The 18108-nt window shown below is 35.8% G+C and overlaps 1 protein-coding gene across 4 annotated transcripts in view; it reads left to right on the top strand.

The window, feature by feature from the left end:
* The window catches only part of LOC115449470 (RNA-binding protein Nova-2), a 93171-nt gene that overhangs the window by 33231 nt on the left and 41832 nt on the right, over positions 1-18108 (top strand). For all 4 annotated transcript variants that reach the window (XM_030177318.2, XM_030177332.2, XM_030177309.2 and 1 more), the window contains one exon: positions 9185-9331. In XM_030177318.2, the coding sequence (XP_030033178.1) occupies positions 9185-9331 (147 nt within the window). The remainder of the gene's footprint in view (positions 1-9184; positions 9332-18108) is intronic.

Raw genomic sequence — 18108 nt, 5'->3', positions numbered from 1 at the left:
GACTTTAAAAATATAAATAATTTTCCCTATAATTAGAGTTCACAATGGATTAAAACAATACAAACATATAAATATAAAGCCAAAATATATATATTTCATGAAATACGGATATAAGATAAAGATTTTTTTTAATTAAAATATCCATATAAGTAGGTATACGTAATAATAAAGAGATAAAGATGAAAATATTTTGTTTAACGACAGACACATTCTGTAGTATATTGTTTTTATATCAATACCAATGCACAACAGCAGTAGTTATTGAATAAAACGACGTAATACTCATTGTATTCAAATGTCTATTTATACGTGTGATTTGTAAATAAAATATGCCAATTAAATCACTTTCCTTTTAAAAAAGTGACTATGTTAAAAATTCAATACTCATTTAAGTAAATTTTTTTTTTTTTTTAAAACTCATGTGAGTGATCTTTTTGACTTATTTGTTTATGTATTTTTCTTATCTGTAATCATCGCCCTTGACTCAATCTACTTTCATTCTTATACATCTTATAATTATTTGTAGAACCGTCTCGTAGAATATACAGAGTTAATACAAGATAGTTTGTTGCGATATCGTTTTGTTAATGCCCAAAGTTTATTTATTTATTATTTAAGTTAACAAGTGCTGTCAGCAACGTAGTAAATGTGTAGTTAATATATTACGGTTTAATTGGTAATTTGAAGTGCACAGTTTAGCCATTGTTAGTGTTTACATAGTTGTGCTGCGAGGTGTTTGTACTCGTACTGGGAACTCGTCCAAAATAATAATGCGCCCTCTTTTCCATATCTGGAGCTATTTAAATGGGATATTTAGTGAGCCAAAATAGGTAGCATGTTATCTCTTTTACGAGTCTTGAAACATTGCCGACCACAGTTTTAAATGGATAGTTGGACAATTAATTTAAATATGATAGAAAAATATGTTTGACTTTGAGAAATTTCAAACAAGCAAATCTAATTGTTAGTGTAATTCCAAATTCTATATAGTTAAGAATTGTCTATTCCAATGGAAGTTTTTATTTTAAATAATTACAATATTTCCAAAAAAATATCGTAAAACTGAGATAGGACTTTTATATAATTCAAATTGTTATTACGTCAAATTAATAAAACTCGACCTCAGGTCACAATGACAACGATCCACTTTCCGCAAGTGTGTTTTATTGAAATTTCCGTACTTTATATAAAATAATAGTGTCCGAAGGAACAGGCCAGTTGAGCGAACAAGGTCGGCTCATACAGTAGTGTCATCGTAATTTATTGTGTTGACGGTAGCCTGTGGGAGTGACGATACTTATGATCTAGCTTATGCACGTGGTTTTGTCCAAAGTATTTCTATTTGTAAGGAAAAAAGTAGCCTGCATCCTTTTTTGGTGTTCAAACTTGCTCCGTACCAAATTTCATCCAAATCGGTTTAGTAGTTCAGCCTTTAAAGTAGTTTGTACTACAGGTCTAAAATATCTTTATACCAAATTTCATCTAAATCCGTTCAGTAATTAAAATCATAACAGACAAGTTAGAATCCTATTTATAATTATCTATTCTCAATCTACTTTTAGTAAAGATGAACATTGCCAACTAAACAATGTTGTGTTGTATGAAATCGCTGTAGTGTGATTGTAGCGTACTTGAGTGTTGTGAGGATCAGGGTTCGAGTAACAGATCTGTCAAATATTAATGAAAAAAATAAATGTAATTCGTACTCTTTGGTTTCCTTGCCATTATGAGTGTAGCGTACAAGTCATCTACCGAATAATAAGTCTAAACATTTTTTCTTTTTATGTATTATGTTCTAAGAATATTCTGAGATTATGATATATTTAGCAAGATTGGCTTTGTTAAAAAACTAGTATTTCGAATAGGCCTATTTCATCATTCCTAATAGTTCCTTTTTTTCCTACTGAGTACTTTGATGCAAACCAATTACAGAAGTTATAATACGAAGGTTAATTCAGAACACGAAGATCCCTCTTTGGCAACCAACCAATACGGGATGGTCGCGGGGACTTGCAGTTCTCGCCAAATTTTATATAGAATAAACGAGATTTAGACGAATCTTGGCACGGAATGTAGCAGAAGCATAGTCTGTTTCATTGCAGGTGTTTTTATAACCCTGTGCGGTTATAGTTGTAGTTTGGTGTGGAGATTTATTTCTTGGTCCATTGACTATTTCTTTTCTGTGGGTTAAATTAGAAGTGATAAAAGTATTTTATTGGTAGAATTGTATTATTTGCTGCAATATAATAATGATATATATTATTTTTCTATATTATCTTATGAGTACTGGCCAATTTCCACCAACATACTTAATTAGGAAAAGTCTTATCACAAATTTTATCATTGTTCTACCTTTTTTTTATTGCTTAGAATGACGAGACGACGTTGCCGTTTGCCTGATGGTAAGCAATGCGATTACCCATAAACAGTAGAAACACTAACTTAAATTACTAAGTATTGTTTGATATTCCACTGCGCTCGCCCTACTGAGACATAAGATGTTAAGTCTCATTATGCCCAGTAGTTCCACTGGCTACCTACATAAATCAGTTTCAATGAAAACCAAGTATACATAATTGACTAAGCTACAGTTAACAATCTAATCTTCCAGTAAATGGCCAGACGCCATGCTTACCTTCAGCTTATCAGGATTAGTCTGAGGGGTCGCTTGACCGTCGGGATTCAGGGGGATCGAGCTGAAGCGACAGAATTTAATGCGAATTGTTTCATTCCTGGGGTCGTCGCCAAGTCACCTTTCTGTGAACGTTTACGTCAATAGAACACAAATATATGTATCAGAATGACATAGTGATAAGTTTCTCGCTTGGATATGGCATTCCTATGCATTTCTTTTTAGTTTTTATTGGCGTTAATAATTGTAGAAAGGCCTCTGTTAGAGTTTGTAAGGGCGAGAGTACCATAAATACGGTTTTGAGGTCCTTGATGTGACAAAATTACTAATCAATGTCTGATATTGTCTCTATGTAAATTTTATTAAGTGAAATTACTAATTAACTTTTCATTAAAGATAAGAGGTATTAGCGAAAGATTACCTTTTTGAATTTACTCAACAAATTAGCATTGGTATAACATTTTCAAGTATTCATACATTAATACATCAGCTGAGACGCCCACCCTTAGAAAAATGGCTTCCCGGAGACTCCCACGACTCCGGAAAATGTTAATGAAAATTAATCTTTGGCGCAGTTTTTGTGCGGCGTGGGTAATTAAAACTAAGTTTCAGCTTGTTTTCTTTCCTAGGAAGAGTTTTTGCTCGTGGTTTTTCTGCTAGGTCATTAAAATGCTTTTTTTATGGTGAATTTGATTTAATTCCACCAGTATTTTTAGCAGCGGAGAACAAATAACTTCTTTCTGATCGCAGGGAGTAATGTCGATAGAAGCGCTTTGAAGTTTTAAATTTGTTCAGCTACTTTTGTGGCTGACTCTACATAACATATAAATGTTATAAACTTTGAAATTGTTTTTTTTTTTAACAATGAATAATTTACGTGGATTCTTTCTTTATTTTGAAGCTATACATAAGAGCTTACATCGCTTCTTCAACCTTTGAAAGACATTGCAGATTTGTCATTTCTGGGTATTCTGAGAACTGACGTCGAATCAGTGTGACGTGGTATTAAAACACACCATAGAGGCCAACGTAAGTGTGCCGCGTTCCTGGAACAGCCTGTGTATATATTTGTGTCGGGTGTCAAGGGTAATCATCTCTCGTTACTTGACATTTTATTGGACCCCACTCCATTTACCATCAGATGCAATGGGGTCACTTTAGCGTCCACGTATAAAAGTCATGTGTAGTGCGATAACATACAGTGCTTTGTAATTGTTGGTGTTCCTTCTAGCATGTAGAATGAAATATAACATTACCATATTGCAGCAAATAATACAATTCTACAAATAAAGTACTGTTTGTCACTTCTATTGTAACCCACAGAAAAGAAATGGTTTATGGACAAAGGAGTACGTCTTCCTTCTATTCATGACAGTGACGATAACTATTAGACGAGATACGTCGTCGAGAGGCTCGTCTCGTCATTGACCGAACCATATATTTTTTATTAAATACCAGTATCTTTGTGTAGAAAAGCCCGAAGCAATATATCAATATTAGTCGATTTACGGCATGGAAGCCGGCGGCTATTGTTAAACATTTAATAAAAATGTTATCAGGCTTGAGTAATACGAACGGAGGATGGATGGACGGTAGATATGGACTGTATATATCTCACACACTCACGCCTTTTGCCCTCGAAGGGGTAGGCAGAGGCGTAACTGGTACACCCACTTACGGGCTTGCGTATTCCGTCCCATGATGTAGTAAACGAGCTTACAGCCTTATCGGTGCCAAATTCCAGACTCCGGGCTGATACTGAGTAGAAAACGCAATATCACTTTGCCCGACCCGGGGATCGATCCCGAGACCTCAGCACTGCAGTCGTATCGCAATACAACTACCCCAAGGCAGTCACTAGACTGTTATGTATTAGAATAAGTATGAAGATGTGAATATTTTAAGCGTTTAGCTTCAAAGATAAATATTTGGTGATCAATAGCGTCCAACAATATTTTAAATTGTATTAAATCATTTTAATGATCCTGTTTGAGTTATGAAATTGTCATGAAATATGGTGGTCAGGACAAAGGGGGTAAAATAGTATTTACGAAATATTATAACGTCACTTTTCGCAACAACATGTGCCAAATGATATCATTATAGACTTTTTGATTGAAGTCAAAATAGATCGCCGACTATGTTCAATAACTCGAAAAATCCTTTGACGCCATTTTACTACATAATTATATAGAAATTTCACCATGAAACAAAATCGATGTAGCTAATAAAAATATCTTGTTTATTCAAAAACACAACTTCAAAGAAAATCCATGTCCGTATAATCAGCGTAGAAAAGTTCCGAATGTATATCAAAAACGCCCTACAAAAGAAAAGGGAGCGGAATAAACTTCTTAATTGAAAACAACGGCCTTTCCGTTGTCAGTTATTAGGGGCGGGGTTTGGGGTCCACGATGCGGCAAATTCGCGGGTCACGAATTCTCAACTGCAGCATAAAAATTTGGGCACAGCCTTTTTGGCCGAAAACGTTATCTGAATTTGTTGATAAGAACTCAAGTGCGGACATGACCTAAATCTCATTCCCAAGCGTATGATTAAATTGAAAATTATAAACAAAATACTACTCAATTTGAAATTAGAATTCGTGACGCCACTCTTTTATTCTTATCAGGCTGGGACTAAACCTCAAGCGTTATTCAATTCATATAAAAGAGCACGGCTCGGCCACTGCCCTGGCACGACACGTCGGTGCAGTGCCAAAGCTTAAAGCTGTGAAATGACTCGGAAACTGAACCGAAGCGAGCATTGTTCGTGAATTCTCTCAGTTTTTCCCCAGATTTGGAGGCATATTATTGGAAATCAACGTCGTTTGGTGAATTGCTTCCCTTTGTGGACGATGTGAATTGATTGCAGTGATTTACTGTGCTTTTGAAGTATGAAAAATGTGAGTTTCGGTATAATTTATTGTTTTATTACTGTTTGCGTAGATATTGGCACATGCGGTGTTGCGCAAAAGATCTGTTAAGCTAGCAACAATTTATTTTCTCTCAATTTAGTTTAAAAAACAACACGATGGTACTATCGAATGTTTAGGTAGAGTTGTGACTCGTGATCCTACATTTTACCGAGCTGATTCCGACTTATGATAAGATTGTTTTCAAAACGAATAATATTAAGTATGTTATCAATAACAGAGTAATGACTATCACGATGTCACTATCAACAATACACTTGTAATACGCATTAATTACAATACATGTAATACCTCATTAGAATAAACCAAACAATCGTACCTGATGGCTTAGTACAGTCTGAAACAAACAATACGGTTGTAAGCCGGGATGGGAATTACAATATGAATACTGATCAAGATATTATATGTAAAGCAACAATGGGCGACAGTTCTGTGGACATGAATGGTATCGCGCCGGTAGGAGTGACAGGTGGAGCTCTGAATGGGGTCACTCCCCGGGCCGGGGCGGGTGGGAGGCCCGGCCGCCGCCCCCGCCGCTCCCTCCCATCTGGACTGATTGGCTTCTTTGGAGCGAGGACGAACGGTTTAGCAATCGCTTACGGGTCAACCGCGCTTCATAGATCGTATTTCCAATTGAGTTGCACTTTAACGTTGGACGGATTTTAAAAATTTAGAATATCTCTAGATGCCAATAGTTTTACCTTTTTGAATTTCGAATTTTGAAACCAAGAATTCTTTAATTTTTTTTAGTTCTGTATGTATTTTTTGAATGCTCGCATTTTAACCAAGTTTATGAAATAGCGGGGTAATAAAAAGCATACTTAAGCACTACTCGGAGGGGGGGGGGGGGTGACATGAACGTCTCGCCAAAAAGAACATCTGGCAGCTAGAAATATTAGTTAATTTAATACTACAAAATGAACCAGAAATCTTATACCCTAAAATATCACTAAAACATATATAGGGAGGTTAAGTCTTACAAAAGAGTATCAAACACCTTTGCTGTAAATCTTAAAACTAGCAGTTAATTTCAGAAACGTACAGAGTTGGTGACCCTATCAATTACTAGTGGCAAAGGTACTGCAAAGATTTTTTTATTGTAAATGTTTGTAAGAATAAGGATCCGTGTTTGAACGTTGCGTGTGTGACAATAATCTTGAAGCGGAAGACACGACTCGTGGAATATTGAATGTGTTGCGTGATAGTTTTGGGGTTTGTTTTCTTTACGAGATAGGTATTGTAAGTACTATAGAGTTTAATCAGTTGAAATGAATTACTGTTTTGTCAATCTAATGATTTACTGATAGGGACGAAAAACTGTTTGGAAGATTTAAGATACGGCCATAGTAACAAACATTAATCGGTGTTTAGCTAATCAGAGTATTAGTCAGATTCTCTGTGTTAAATGTTTTTATCAGATATGAATCACTGATTACGTAAATCACACATTAAAAATGTCTGTTTTTAAGGTCCATTCAGTCCTATTTGCACCACTTCAAAGTCTTCATAGGTTCATAGTGAAGCCATCGGTTTCTGAGCCATTATTTTTGGACTGTTCGTTCTTATTGGTGTTGGTAAATTCGGTCTCGGCGTCATCTCACGGTCTTTGGTCTACGTGCAGTTATTATAGCCAGTCACATTTTAGGCTAGCTCTGGATTTTGTAAATCATCATCATCTAGTTAATTTTCTTCTTGGTCGTACTTCAGTGTTTAGTTATAGCATTAACTGTGCATGAAATTAAAAATATGAATCGATGTCGATACGCCTAAACAATGACACAACACACCTAACAGTGCGTTGCCAACTGATGTGTTGGTACTAATGGATTTGCGTTTGAATGTTGGCGTAACTGGGACTTTTTTTTCTAACTGTTTCTATGACTGTAAAGTAAATTGAGTAATATTTGTGACAATATATAGCATATAAATATTTTCTCTATAAATCATTTTTTTACATACGATATATTAATTACCAGATATAGTAAGTAATTAAGAAATTTATGTGATTATTTTGTAAATAAATAATAAGTATAATATAATCTTTAGTGACTATTTGAGATGCATAGTTCTGAAACTTTGTATTCACACAATATCAGTCCCATAGTTAAACTAATTGACTTTAAGATCCCATATCGAGTATAAGTGGTTGAGTATAAAGGTACTTCCTTCCCTGGTTACGCCAAACCGTTTGGACATTCACTCGTCATACTGACTAAGAGCTATAAACATTCTTCGACTTGTTCAAGTCGTAGTTTGTTTATAGCTTCTCATAGCACAACCGAAGGTGGCACGTACATTGCACACTCACTCACGGCACTGACGGACTGCATGAGTTTGCCGTGCAGTCGGGACGTCAACTGCAAGTCTGCTGTATTCGCGTCTAGGGTTGCTTATATTGCAGTATTCATTATGACAGTACTGTCTGCTGCAAATAGTAGCTTCATTGTAAAGTTAAAATCTTTTTATATGTATGCAAAAACTACAAAAGATGACTTCGAAACATAAACCATATTTTTTAATTATCTGATTTCACACTTCTACCTTATTTGCTGTACAAAAAGTTGGTGACCCTAGGATATCATGATTGCAGATGCATGCAGTCGAGTGTCTCTGCAGTCCGTTTTGCCGCCTTACTCATACACTACTTGCTATGTTACTGGTCGTCAATACCCATACTCCTTGGCGGCCAGCAGTGTAACACATCGTGGGATTTCATGACGTTTCTTAATTTTCTTGTCATACATGAAAGCCCATTCATTAATTATTATGAGTGATGTGTTTTGGTTCAAACTATTGTATTGAAATATTGCGGTCTTAAGAGTTCCTTACAATGTTAATATTCTTTTTTGTGGGGATTATGCAAATCAGATTATATCTCCAATGACTATTTCTTTTGTGGTAAATATTTATATTTTATGTTATTACATTACCTCTAAAATGCATTTATAGGGTTAGGGCTGCAACTAGAGCATCTTCTGAGTCAGAAAGAGAAACAGATTTATCGTCTTATGACTTACAAAACTGGAGAATAAGTGTAACACTACAATTTCACAGCCTAGTAACATCTTCACTAAACATTCCAGTGATAATTGTAGAAACACTATAATATTCGCGGCCCTTTGTTAATTGACATCCCTTTTAACGTTATTGCCGTTCAGACAAGCGTCTCTAGACCCTGCGTCATCATGCTTTATAAATTAGGATAAGCTTTACGAGTCCCTTTCCAGCCCTATCAATTAACGGATTAAATTAACTCAGCTCCAGTCAAATCCTTTATAATTTCATCAACATTATCCTTATACACTGGAGGACTATTGTGTACGAAGTCTTGTCGGTGGCTAGCTCTTTGGTTGTTCTTATAATCAAGCTGGTTGTTTCATGGCTATTTTGGTCATCTTTAAAGGTAGAAATAGAATATTATGTATTTATTTTTTAATACCTGTAATCCTTAATATGCTAAGCCGTTTTTAGATAAAGATCATCGCTTCACGTATTTCGATCATGTTTTTTTCTTCTTGCAATAAATCAGAAGGCCGCTTAGTAATGTTTTATAATCGAACCAAAACGCACCACTCTCACCACGCCACCACAATGCTAACAGTACCGTTACCCCGCAGCGGTGGAGCCGACTTACCACTTCAAAGTGCTGGTGCCCTCGATGGTGGCCGGCGCCATCATCGGCAAGGGTGGCGAGACCATCGCCCAATTGCAGAAGGACACCGGCGCTCGAGTGAAGATGTCCAAGTCGCATGACTTCTATCCTGGTGAGTTAATTTTTGTGTTTATTTTAATAATGTAATTATTAATTATAATAATTAGCATCTCGAGACCAGATAAAAATGTCTCATCAACATGAAAAAAAAAGCAAATATTTTTATTTTCTGAAAACTAACCGTTTCCCGAACGGGTTCCCTAACTTCGGGTTTTGTCGAAGTCAGAAAAGGTCCGGAAGCTGTGATGAAGCCACGCCGGACGCTTTGCAAACTATAGGACCGATCCGGGAAAACGCGGCTGTTTTATACACGATTTTATGCCATATAGTTTGGGATATTATTTCTTATAGTGAAAATCTTAAATCGATTAATTAATACCGTTATGATTTGACATTTTTTTAAGTAAGTTTTAGTTAATAGCTTTATATGTAAAGCCACCATCTAGGTCTAATAGGCTTTAAATCGCTAAGTCCTGTATTCGATTTCCATGTCGTGCAATACTTGGATTTTCTTAACACGGTTAGCTTGTCAGTAGTTTGTTACAGAGAATTTGTTATTAATGTTCACGCAAGGCAGACCGTCATTAAAAGTATACCAAATTATTGCACAACACGTTTAGAAAGATTTATTGTACCAACTCTACATTGAAGTGGAATGAGAACAGGGAGAAAAAAGTATTGAAGTGTGATCGTAAAACCCGAACCCTGTGAATCGGTGTTCGCTAATATTGGGTTTGTCGCCCGAGTGAGTGCCCAGCGACGGTACCTCGGACGGAGAGCAAACAAACCCTCCGGCGGCACTGTCAATAGCTCGTCATCAGGAGCTAGGCTACTGATCGAAGTGCTAGACTTATTTAAGCGTTTGACTCAGTTTTTTTGTTATTGTTATACAATATGGACTTTACGTTTTAATTTAGAAGATATGCAAAAAGTAACAATCCTTTATTTCATAATTTCATGAATCTGCCGTATTCTGTCAATTTGTGTTGATACCACGTGGGTTGCAGGGTCGCTATTACCTCACTGATTTGGCAAAGTTATGTGGTATTAAATCATATTTTCTGAGTACTACAGATTACTACAGTTAGCCCGGCATCTAACTAAATTTAGCAGTAGTAATTAGAATTTATTGTATCACATCACTCAGTTTGTATGTGTTATGTGTTAGTATTGACACGACATGACACCTACCGTGTGATTCCGGCCCGACAGTGTCAAACGGGGCGAAGTATTGTCAGATCGTGTACCTTTGATATCCCCTCATTCCCGGCGCGTTGGATTAAACGGGACGTGTAAGTTTAATTTGACAGTAAGACTGACAAATTTCGCGACTTCAATGTTCCATACATTTCGGCGACGTTGCTCATAGTTTTTAATTATTATAATGTTTAAGTGTTAATTGCTACTAGGTACTAAGTAAACGTTTAATGTGGATAGCCTATTGAGAAATGTTCGTCGGTTTGAACAAGTTCACAACTAACACCAAAAAAAACGAGTCGAGCGTCGACTGCATTGTCCCGTCACTTTAAAAATACAAAATGCATTTCAACCGACATCGTTTTTGTCCGTTTTTTAACACCAATTTAACAATGAAAATCTTCAAGTTAAAACCGAGTAATCTATTGTGAAAATCCCAGTTTCCGACGTCCCGATTAACTGTCTCATCGCGAGAGTTCCCCGAGGAGCATCGGGAGAATCGGGATGACGTCCATTATGCATCGGGAGTATTGTAGCCCGCGGCCAGCGAGACAGCTGGCTTTCGTCCCGATAGACTTGATTATGACCGCATTGTGCTATTGAAGAGCGAATTTTGTGATGGTTTTCAATAGAAACGTTTTGTTGCTTTTTGTAGTTTTGTGAAGATTGTCTGTTTGGATTGTAGATTGCAGTAAAATGTTCGTTTTTCGTGAACAGAAATTTCTTGAGGTTGGAGATTTGAATAATGGCCCGTGCTGGTAATAATATGTGTGACATAGATGTAACAACTGGCGTATTGATTTAAGGCGCGTTCAAATTAATCGCGCGGCTAGGTAAATTCATAATATAAAAAGGCACATGCGATTACCACGCTGTGGTCGTGCGGCAACCGCGCGGTTTTTCAGCAAATTGAAGGCGCTCTTTGGTCTTTTACTTTAGTGTTGTTTGTGTTGTAATGGCAATATTTATAGATTTAAAGAGAAGCGCGGCTAATTTGAAAGTGCCCATAGTATAATAGACTTATAAAATAGCCCATTGTAGATTCTTAGTAAAAAAGTTATTACATAAATGCTCAATTTTTTTCTGGCTTTTCTTTTCAAAGCTTTTCTTTTGAATGCAGATCTTGATGTCTTCAAAAATAATGGACACTCTTCAAGAAAGTTTTCTAGTAACTACAGTGATAAAAGATGAACCCTTGCTGTCCTGTTTCATAAAATCCACTCTGCATATTTACGTTTATTATATTCACAATCAGTACAAACAATTAAAAAATCTTACTTGTTTGTGCCGCAGTAGTTGCTGTTTACACGTGCCGTTTATTAGTGTTACATCGAACGCTCCGCACCGCCCGACGTTGTTTGCGCTACCTTTTACTCATCAGTGGATCGCGTGTACTCTGTAATTTTATTTGATTAGTAGCTTTGTTGTTTTGGCATTTTGAAAGTATAAGAATTATATTCAGGGTTGGTTGGTTTAGTGAAACGGTACTTGAGGTACGCCAGTAGGGCTATTCGATTGACAAGGTAGGCTAATAATATCTATTTGGAAATTTTTACTTAAAAATGTTTTAGATCATATTATTTCATGATTCTTCAGAGGGTGGTGCACTTGTATGGAAATAGAAAAAGTATTATTTTGCAATAAATTAACTGCTCAAATCAAAATAAAAAATCTTTTGTATTATAAAATATACCTACTTCATACCTTTGAACTCATTTTGAAAAGAGCAACCCTATAATTTCTTTCCAGTTATTCTCTGGTAGAAACGGCCTTCTGAAATGATGGTTCATTAACATTGACGTAATTTAAATAATATTTAACAATTAATTGATTCAAGTACATTTCAAAAACATGTATATTGTTTGGTATTCGCATTTATGTCCTATACAGTGGTGGATATGTCCTCTATTGCTTTTGAAATAAAAATAAAGTTAAGAAGTGCCTTATCCATCGCTTACCATTAACAGACTCGATCCATGACAATTTTATGTTAATTACATATTACAAGCTCTCGCTTCTTTTCCAAAATATAGTCAAAAACTGTCAAATATCACGGTTATATTTACCATCGTGATAATACTAGATATACGCATTGACGTAAGCGGTGCAGAGGCCGGGGCGTGTCCACTGTCCCGGCTCCGCTGTCCGCGCCCTCGCCACACCGACTATTGTGCACAACTTTCATGGACTTTATTGTGGAATGCTAATGTACATGCTCTCCTATATATGCTTATGCTATAATATGTATGCTATATTTAGGTAACATATATGGATCAAGTTATTTCGATTCGTTATTGGGTTGGTTTTAGTTCGGGGGAGTTGCATAAGTTCTTTATTTAATTATTTATTTATTTTATGACTTCCAACGAAGGATACACGACATGTAATAAAAATAATGTTGCAGCATTTTTACAAGTAACAATGTGACGTGCTTTTTAACTATAGGAGACCACAACATGTAAATTTATAATTACAATAAATCTACTAAATTTGCTTCGATTTAGTATAATTTTTTTAGCGTCTTGCGCGTATACTGTTTGTTCTGTAAGATTACACAGATATAGAGAAGTGTGTCATCGATATGTATTAATTTCGCCATTTATAGTCTCTAAAACGTCAATCTTTTTAATTTACCTAAAAAATATCTTGAATGTTACTAATTTACAGTAAGATTCAACGTTAGTACCCGCCGTACTATGATCAAAGATAAAATACAGTTTTGAAAACGTCTCTCCGCAATATAACGCAAGCCCGCGAGCTATGGCGGCTAATAAAAATATTTGCGCGCGGATATATTCCCAGGTGCGGAGATGTTGATTGAAATGTATTGGGTTATCGGCGAGATGGGAATTTTAGCTGGCGGGGTGTTGATGAACAGTAAAATAGCTGGAAAATGGTATAACCCGGTTTTTGCGAGGGGCCGCGCCGGTGCGGTTTAAGGTCCGTGCGATCCATAAGGTCGACTAGGATTGTAGTCACTTTATTCCTGCCTTTTTAACAATCTCAAGACGATATAATCGTTTGCTAACATCAGTAATTCGTATTATAAAGCACTAAAATATTGCATAACAACGAAACGTGCTCGACATCCTAAAACTCAGATGTCAAAAATGTCACATGCTTCCACATAGCAATATAATAGTACTGATTGGTGGCAAATGTATTTTTTTTTTATATCGCGAGGGAAAGAACTTGTTATCGCTACCCCACTGAAGTGAACGAGTAGAACGGTTATATACAAACCTGTGTTATCTGCCGAGTCTGACTGCTTCATATGCACGTACCTAAATCACCACTACAAGGTGGCTATTTCCACGACTTTGAACGAAGCACAAAACTCAAGATGCATCCACACCGCGCCCCACTTTACCTAGAGCTGAACAGGTGTCGTATAAGGTCGCAACACACACGAAAGTTTGAGTGTTTCGAAAATTAAAAGGCTTTTTCTTTTATTTAGACGCTGAAATGCTCACTTTGATTCAATTTCTTATGTTATAAACGCGAAAGTTTGTGAAAATGTTTGGATGTTCGTTAGAATAGAACTCAGAAATAGCTTAACGGATTAGACCATGTCCTAGGTTAACACTTTATTTTTTATTCTGGGAATTTGCTCCAAAGGAAAATAATAAAGATTTTTAAAAATGATTTTTCAAATAGTGCGGTTACTTGTTTAAAAGCATCATACAGCATAATGTACTGTGGCACTCTCTTTTCTGCTTAAATACGATGAAATCTATACAATTATGTGCTGAGGAGTCGTTTATTTGTTTGAACGCACTAATCTTTGAAACCACATTTCCAATTCCTAAAATTCTTTCACTAATAAGAAGGTACCTTATCCCTTAATGATATATATTCCTTATCTAGGCAAACCTTATAAAAAAATCGTAATCAATCCACAAATCAAATAGTCAGGAAGCAACACATAGTTGCTTCAAAGCTAGAAGCATAACTCGCGTTGTGCTCAAACGCCAAGCGCGCTGGTTACATCATTGCGAATTTTTGCCACCACAAGCCGTGTCAAGGTGACTAGACGATTTGCACAATTCCAAACTGACAGCTAATGCGAACACACCTCGCAATTATCACACGATTTTTGGAGGTATTGTGAATTTTGTAAATTTGGCAATATGTTTAAATTGAGTATTGGATACTTTAGGCTGAGTGTAGATCTGGCGGTATAATTGTTGCTATTATCGGGAGCATAAATGCTTTTTTTATACGATAAATAGAGCTGTCTACTACATGACGAGTTACGATCGCTCACAAATAGTACAAACGCCATCCGAAGTTAGAATTAAAGGGGACTGTGCCTCTCCTCAAGGGATAAGTTTAATTACCTCAGTCCAGTATTTACACTGTCGTAATCTTTCAAACCGTAAGAGTGCTCGCATGTTCTTAGCGACATATATAAACAAAGCAGTAGTATTTAACCAGATTCATGTATACAAAACACCACGTATGTACTACTTCGTCCTATTTACGCACACACACGCCATTTATCTTTAAAGGCGAAGGCGAAGGCGCAGGCGCACGTGGTGCACCCCCTTCTGCCATGTGTATTCCGTCAATCATATGATTGGGGGCAAGCCTGTCACCATATCAAGCACAAAAAACAATTTCCGCGCCAATACTAATTAGAAAAAAAAACCATATCACTACCCGTTCCGGGGATCGAACCCGAGACTTCAGCATAACAACTACGCAACAGAGGCAGTAATGTTTACGTGCATGTCATTAAAACAAACAGTCATCCCCACCTATTCATTATTATGTAAACAGATATTGGCATATTTCAGAATCGTTGACGCGTGATGTAAATCAATTTGCTGTGTATGAAGTTTTCACACTTTCGCTAGTGTTGTGTGCGATGGTGACGTAATCGTTTGCCGGTGTTGACATCTGACAGGTATCATGTCAGTGGTGCTAATGGCGTTTAGATTATTTACAAATAAAATATTCTACGAATATATACGGCTTTAGTTTGCTCGGTTTACGTAAATTTACGCATTCGGGCATACATGGGTGAATACATCCTCTTAGTGGATTATTTGAATCGGATCAGTATTTCCAAAGATTACGTCTTTCATCGAAAATCAATTTACCTCAATAATATTAGCTCCTACCTGAGATACCTTTGAGCATATATGTGGATCGTATATTAGAACTTCTATTTTAAAGGCAATATTTATGTAGACTGTTGACATGAAAGTTGTAAAAATAAGTTGTAATTGAGGCTTTTTCGATACTTTTTTTGTCCCCACATCAAATGTTAAAATTAAAAATATATAGAAGGAAATTCAACGCAGAGTAATCACATTCAATAGAACAGTCTAATATTAGATGTTCAATATCCGCTGCTCCAATATCCGGAGCTGTCTGCGATTGTTTCCTTTAACGTGTTTCCATATTAGAAATACTATATATCGTGTTAAAAAAAAACAATGACAAATACGAATTATGAGACCTTGGTGCAACATTCATCACGAAAGGTGTTCATGCAAATTGGAAAGATAAAATGAAGACTTCTTGGGCTTTTAAGTACATTTTTCAATGCCAAGATACAGTTACACTGCTTTATTTTGATTTCCATAAAAAAGAAATTGTAATATTAAAGTACTCATTATGAACTCTAACCGTAAATGCCTCTCAAGCTGCCGTAATGCTACTATATACTCGTACAGAAAACGTACGATTTTACAAAAGTTTTGATATTAATAAGCAAAAACATGCGTCTCGTGTTCGTCCGTCATTGTAATTACGACATCAGTAATTGTGGCGGAATTGAGCCGAAACATTTTTTTTTTAACATTTAGGTTAACGTTTCACGAGGAGTGTTTAGGGTTGTCAGAAATCCTTTAGATTTTAGATTCAGATTAGAGATGAATTTGCTTTACTTTAAAAAAGTAGGTTCTAAAAGAATATTGTTTATCGTTTCATTGAAATTATTAAGGTATGAATGTAAATTATTAACTTTTTAATCGTATAATAATGTATATTTTTTAGTATTCAACCTCTCGACTTTATTCTTAGAGAAATATTTTCTTTACAATTTACACAGAGATTTATAAACGACGAAACAATTAACTTTCCTTTACAAATTCTCCTGCTTCCTTGAATTATTTAGAAGTCATTTGAAATAAAATTAAATTTGTTGAGGAGAAATTCAATTTATTTAAATGTACAGAGTTTTAGCTCACAAACTTTATCTCTGCGAATTGTTTCCAACAATGTCTAGCCGCAAAGTAACCAGATTGCTTTGTAAATTCTTATTTCTATTTTACGAGATCTTGACCATGTTTTAGTTCAATAAAATTTATAAAATAAACATTCAAAGCATTGTTGTTTTATACTACTTATTCTGAATCGTACATCTTTAAATTTAGAACAGAACCTAAATAAATCTAGAAAATAACACATAAGTTTGTTTATGTTTTATGCATGCTCTATTGAAATATATATTATCGAAAACAATCATATTATTCATAGGCTAATTTATTACATAAGATTGTTTAACAATAAATTTAGCGTTTGCTATAACACAGCTGACTAAGTACTAACATTATTATGTAATCTGTGCTAAGTGACTGTTATGGCAAACATCAAAACAAGTTCTTTGTGCCCGTACTTGTATTTGTTTTGGCTTGTAATTAACATCGTTTACTAACCTCTGCTTTTAACATACACTGTAGAAACTTTAAAATATATAATATAATTATACTATTTATTTAGACTCAGATATTAAACGTATTCAGCCTCTGAATTGGGAGTATAACAGCGCGAAGTGCCAACCCTACGGCGCGTCACACTGGGCGCCATCAGAAATAGCCCTTGTTGTGATTAGTGTTCATTAGTTCGCGCCGCGGGCGACGGACGTGCCAGCGGCGGGCACATGTCCTTGGACCTCTCCCTCCACTCTACACACCCTCATCTCCCCAACCCGCTAGTACTCTACCCTCTAGTAATTTGACCGTTATGATTCTACCGTTTTGTTATATGTAAATAGGGTTGAGTAACTGTAAGCTAGCAAAACCTTTATGTTTAAATAGGAAAGGTCTAATATCCAACAATTTAGGGGCAACGCTGGTTGGTATAAAAAGAATGGAAACAGTAGTTACAGAGATTAGCGTGTACAAACTAAACACACTACAGCATAATAATACTATACATTTAAATATAAATAGATTGATTAGATTCAACATCTCTATTAAGTTATATCGCCAAGGTTCATTATAACTTAAGAATAATATTTATCGTAATTTCGTGAGCTGTCTGCATTTACATGTCGTACAAATTCCAATACAATGTCGAGTGTTAGTAAATCTTTGCTTTCTTGGAGTGGCTCTCGACAACTTGGAGCAGTGTTAGTATTTGTGACCATGGAATTAAGTGTTACCAGACCTTGTTAAGAAACAAGGTCTGGTAACACTTAATTCCATGGTCTTATTTTGGAAGTATTAAGGACTGTTTTTGCAACACATCAGTCATTCGACCAGTTACAACTATAGTAATGTACGCAGCAAATTTTGATGGCCTTAATTTTAATCGTGAGAAGACTGATTTGTACAAGACAGCCAGAAAATGATTTCGTCAAAGGGTAGCACTAATAATATCACGTCCCAAATGTACAGG

The sequence above is a fragment of the Manduca sexta genome, chromosome 13 (genome assembly GCF_014839805.1).
Source record: "Manduca sexta isolate Smith_Timp_Sample1 chromosome 13, JHU_Msex_v1.0, whole genome shotgun sequence".
In the NCBI taxonomy this organism is placed as follows: Eukaryota; Metazoa; Arthropoda; class Insecta; order Lepidoptera; family Sphingidae; genus Manduca; species Manduca sexta.
Note: the sequence above shows the minus strand (reverse complement) of the source record. Positions and strands in the feature narration are given on the sequence as shown.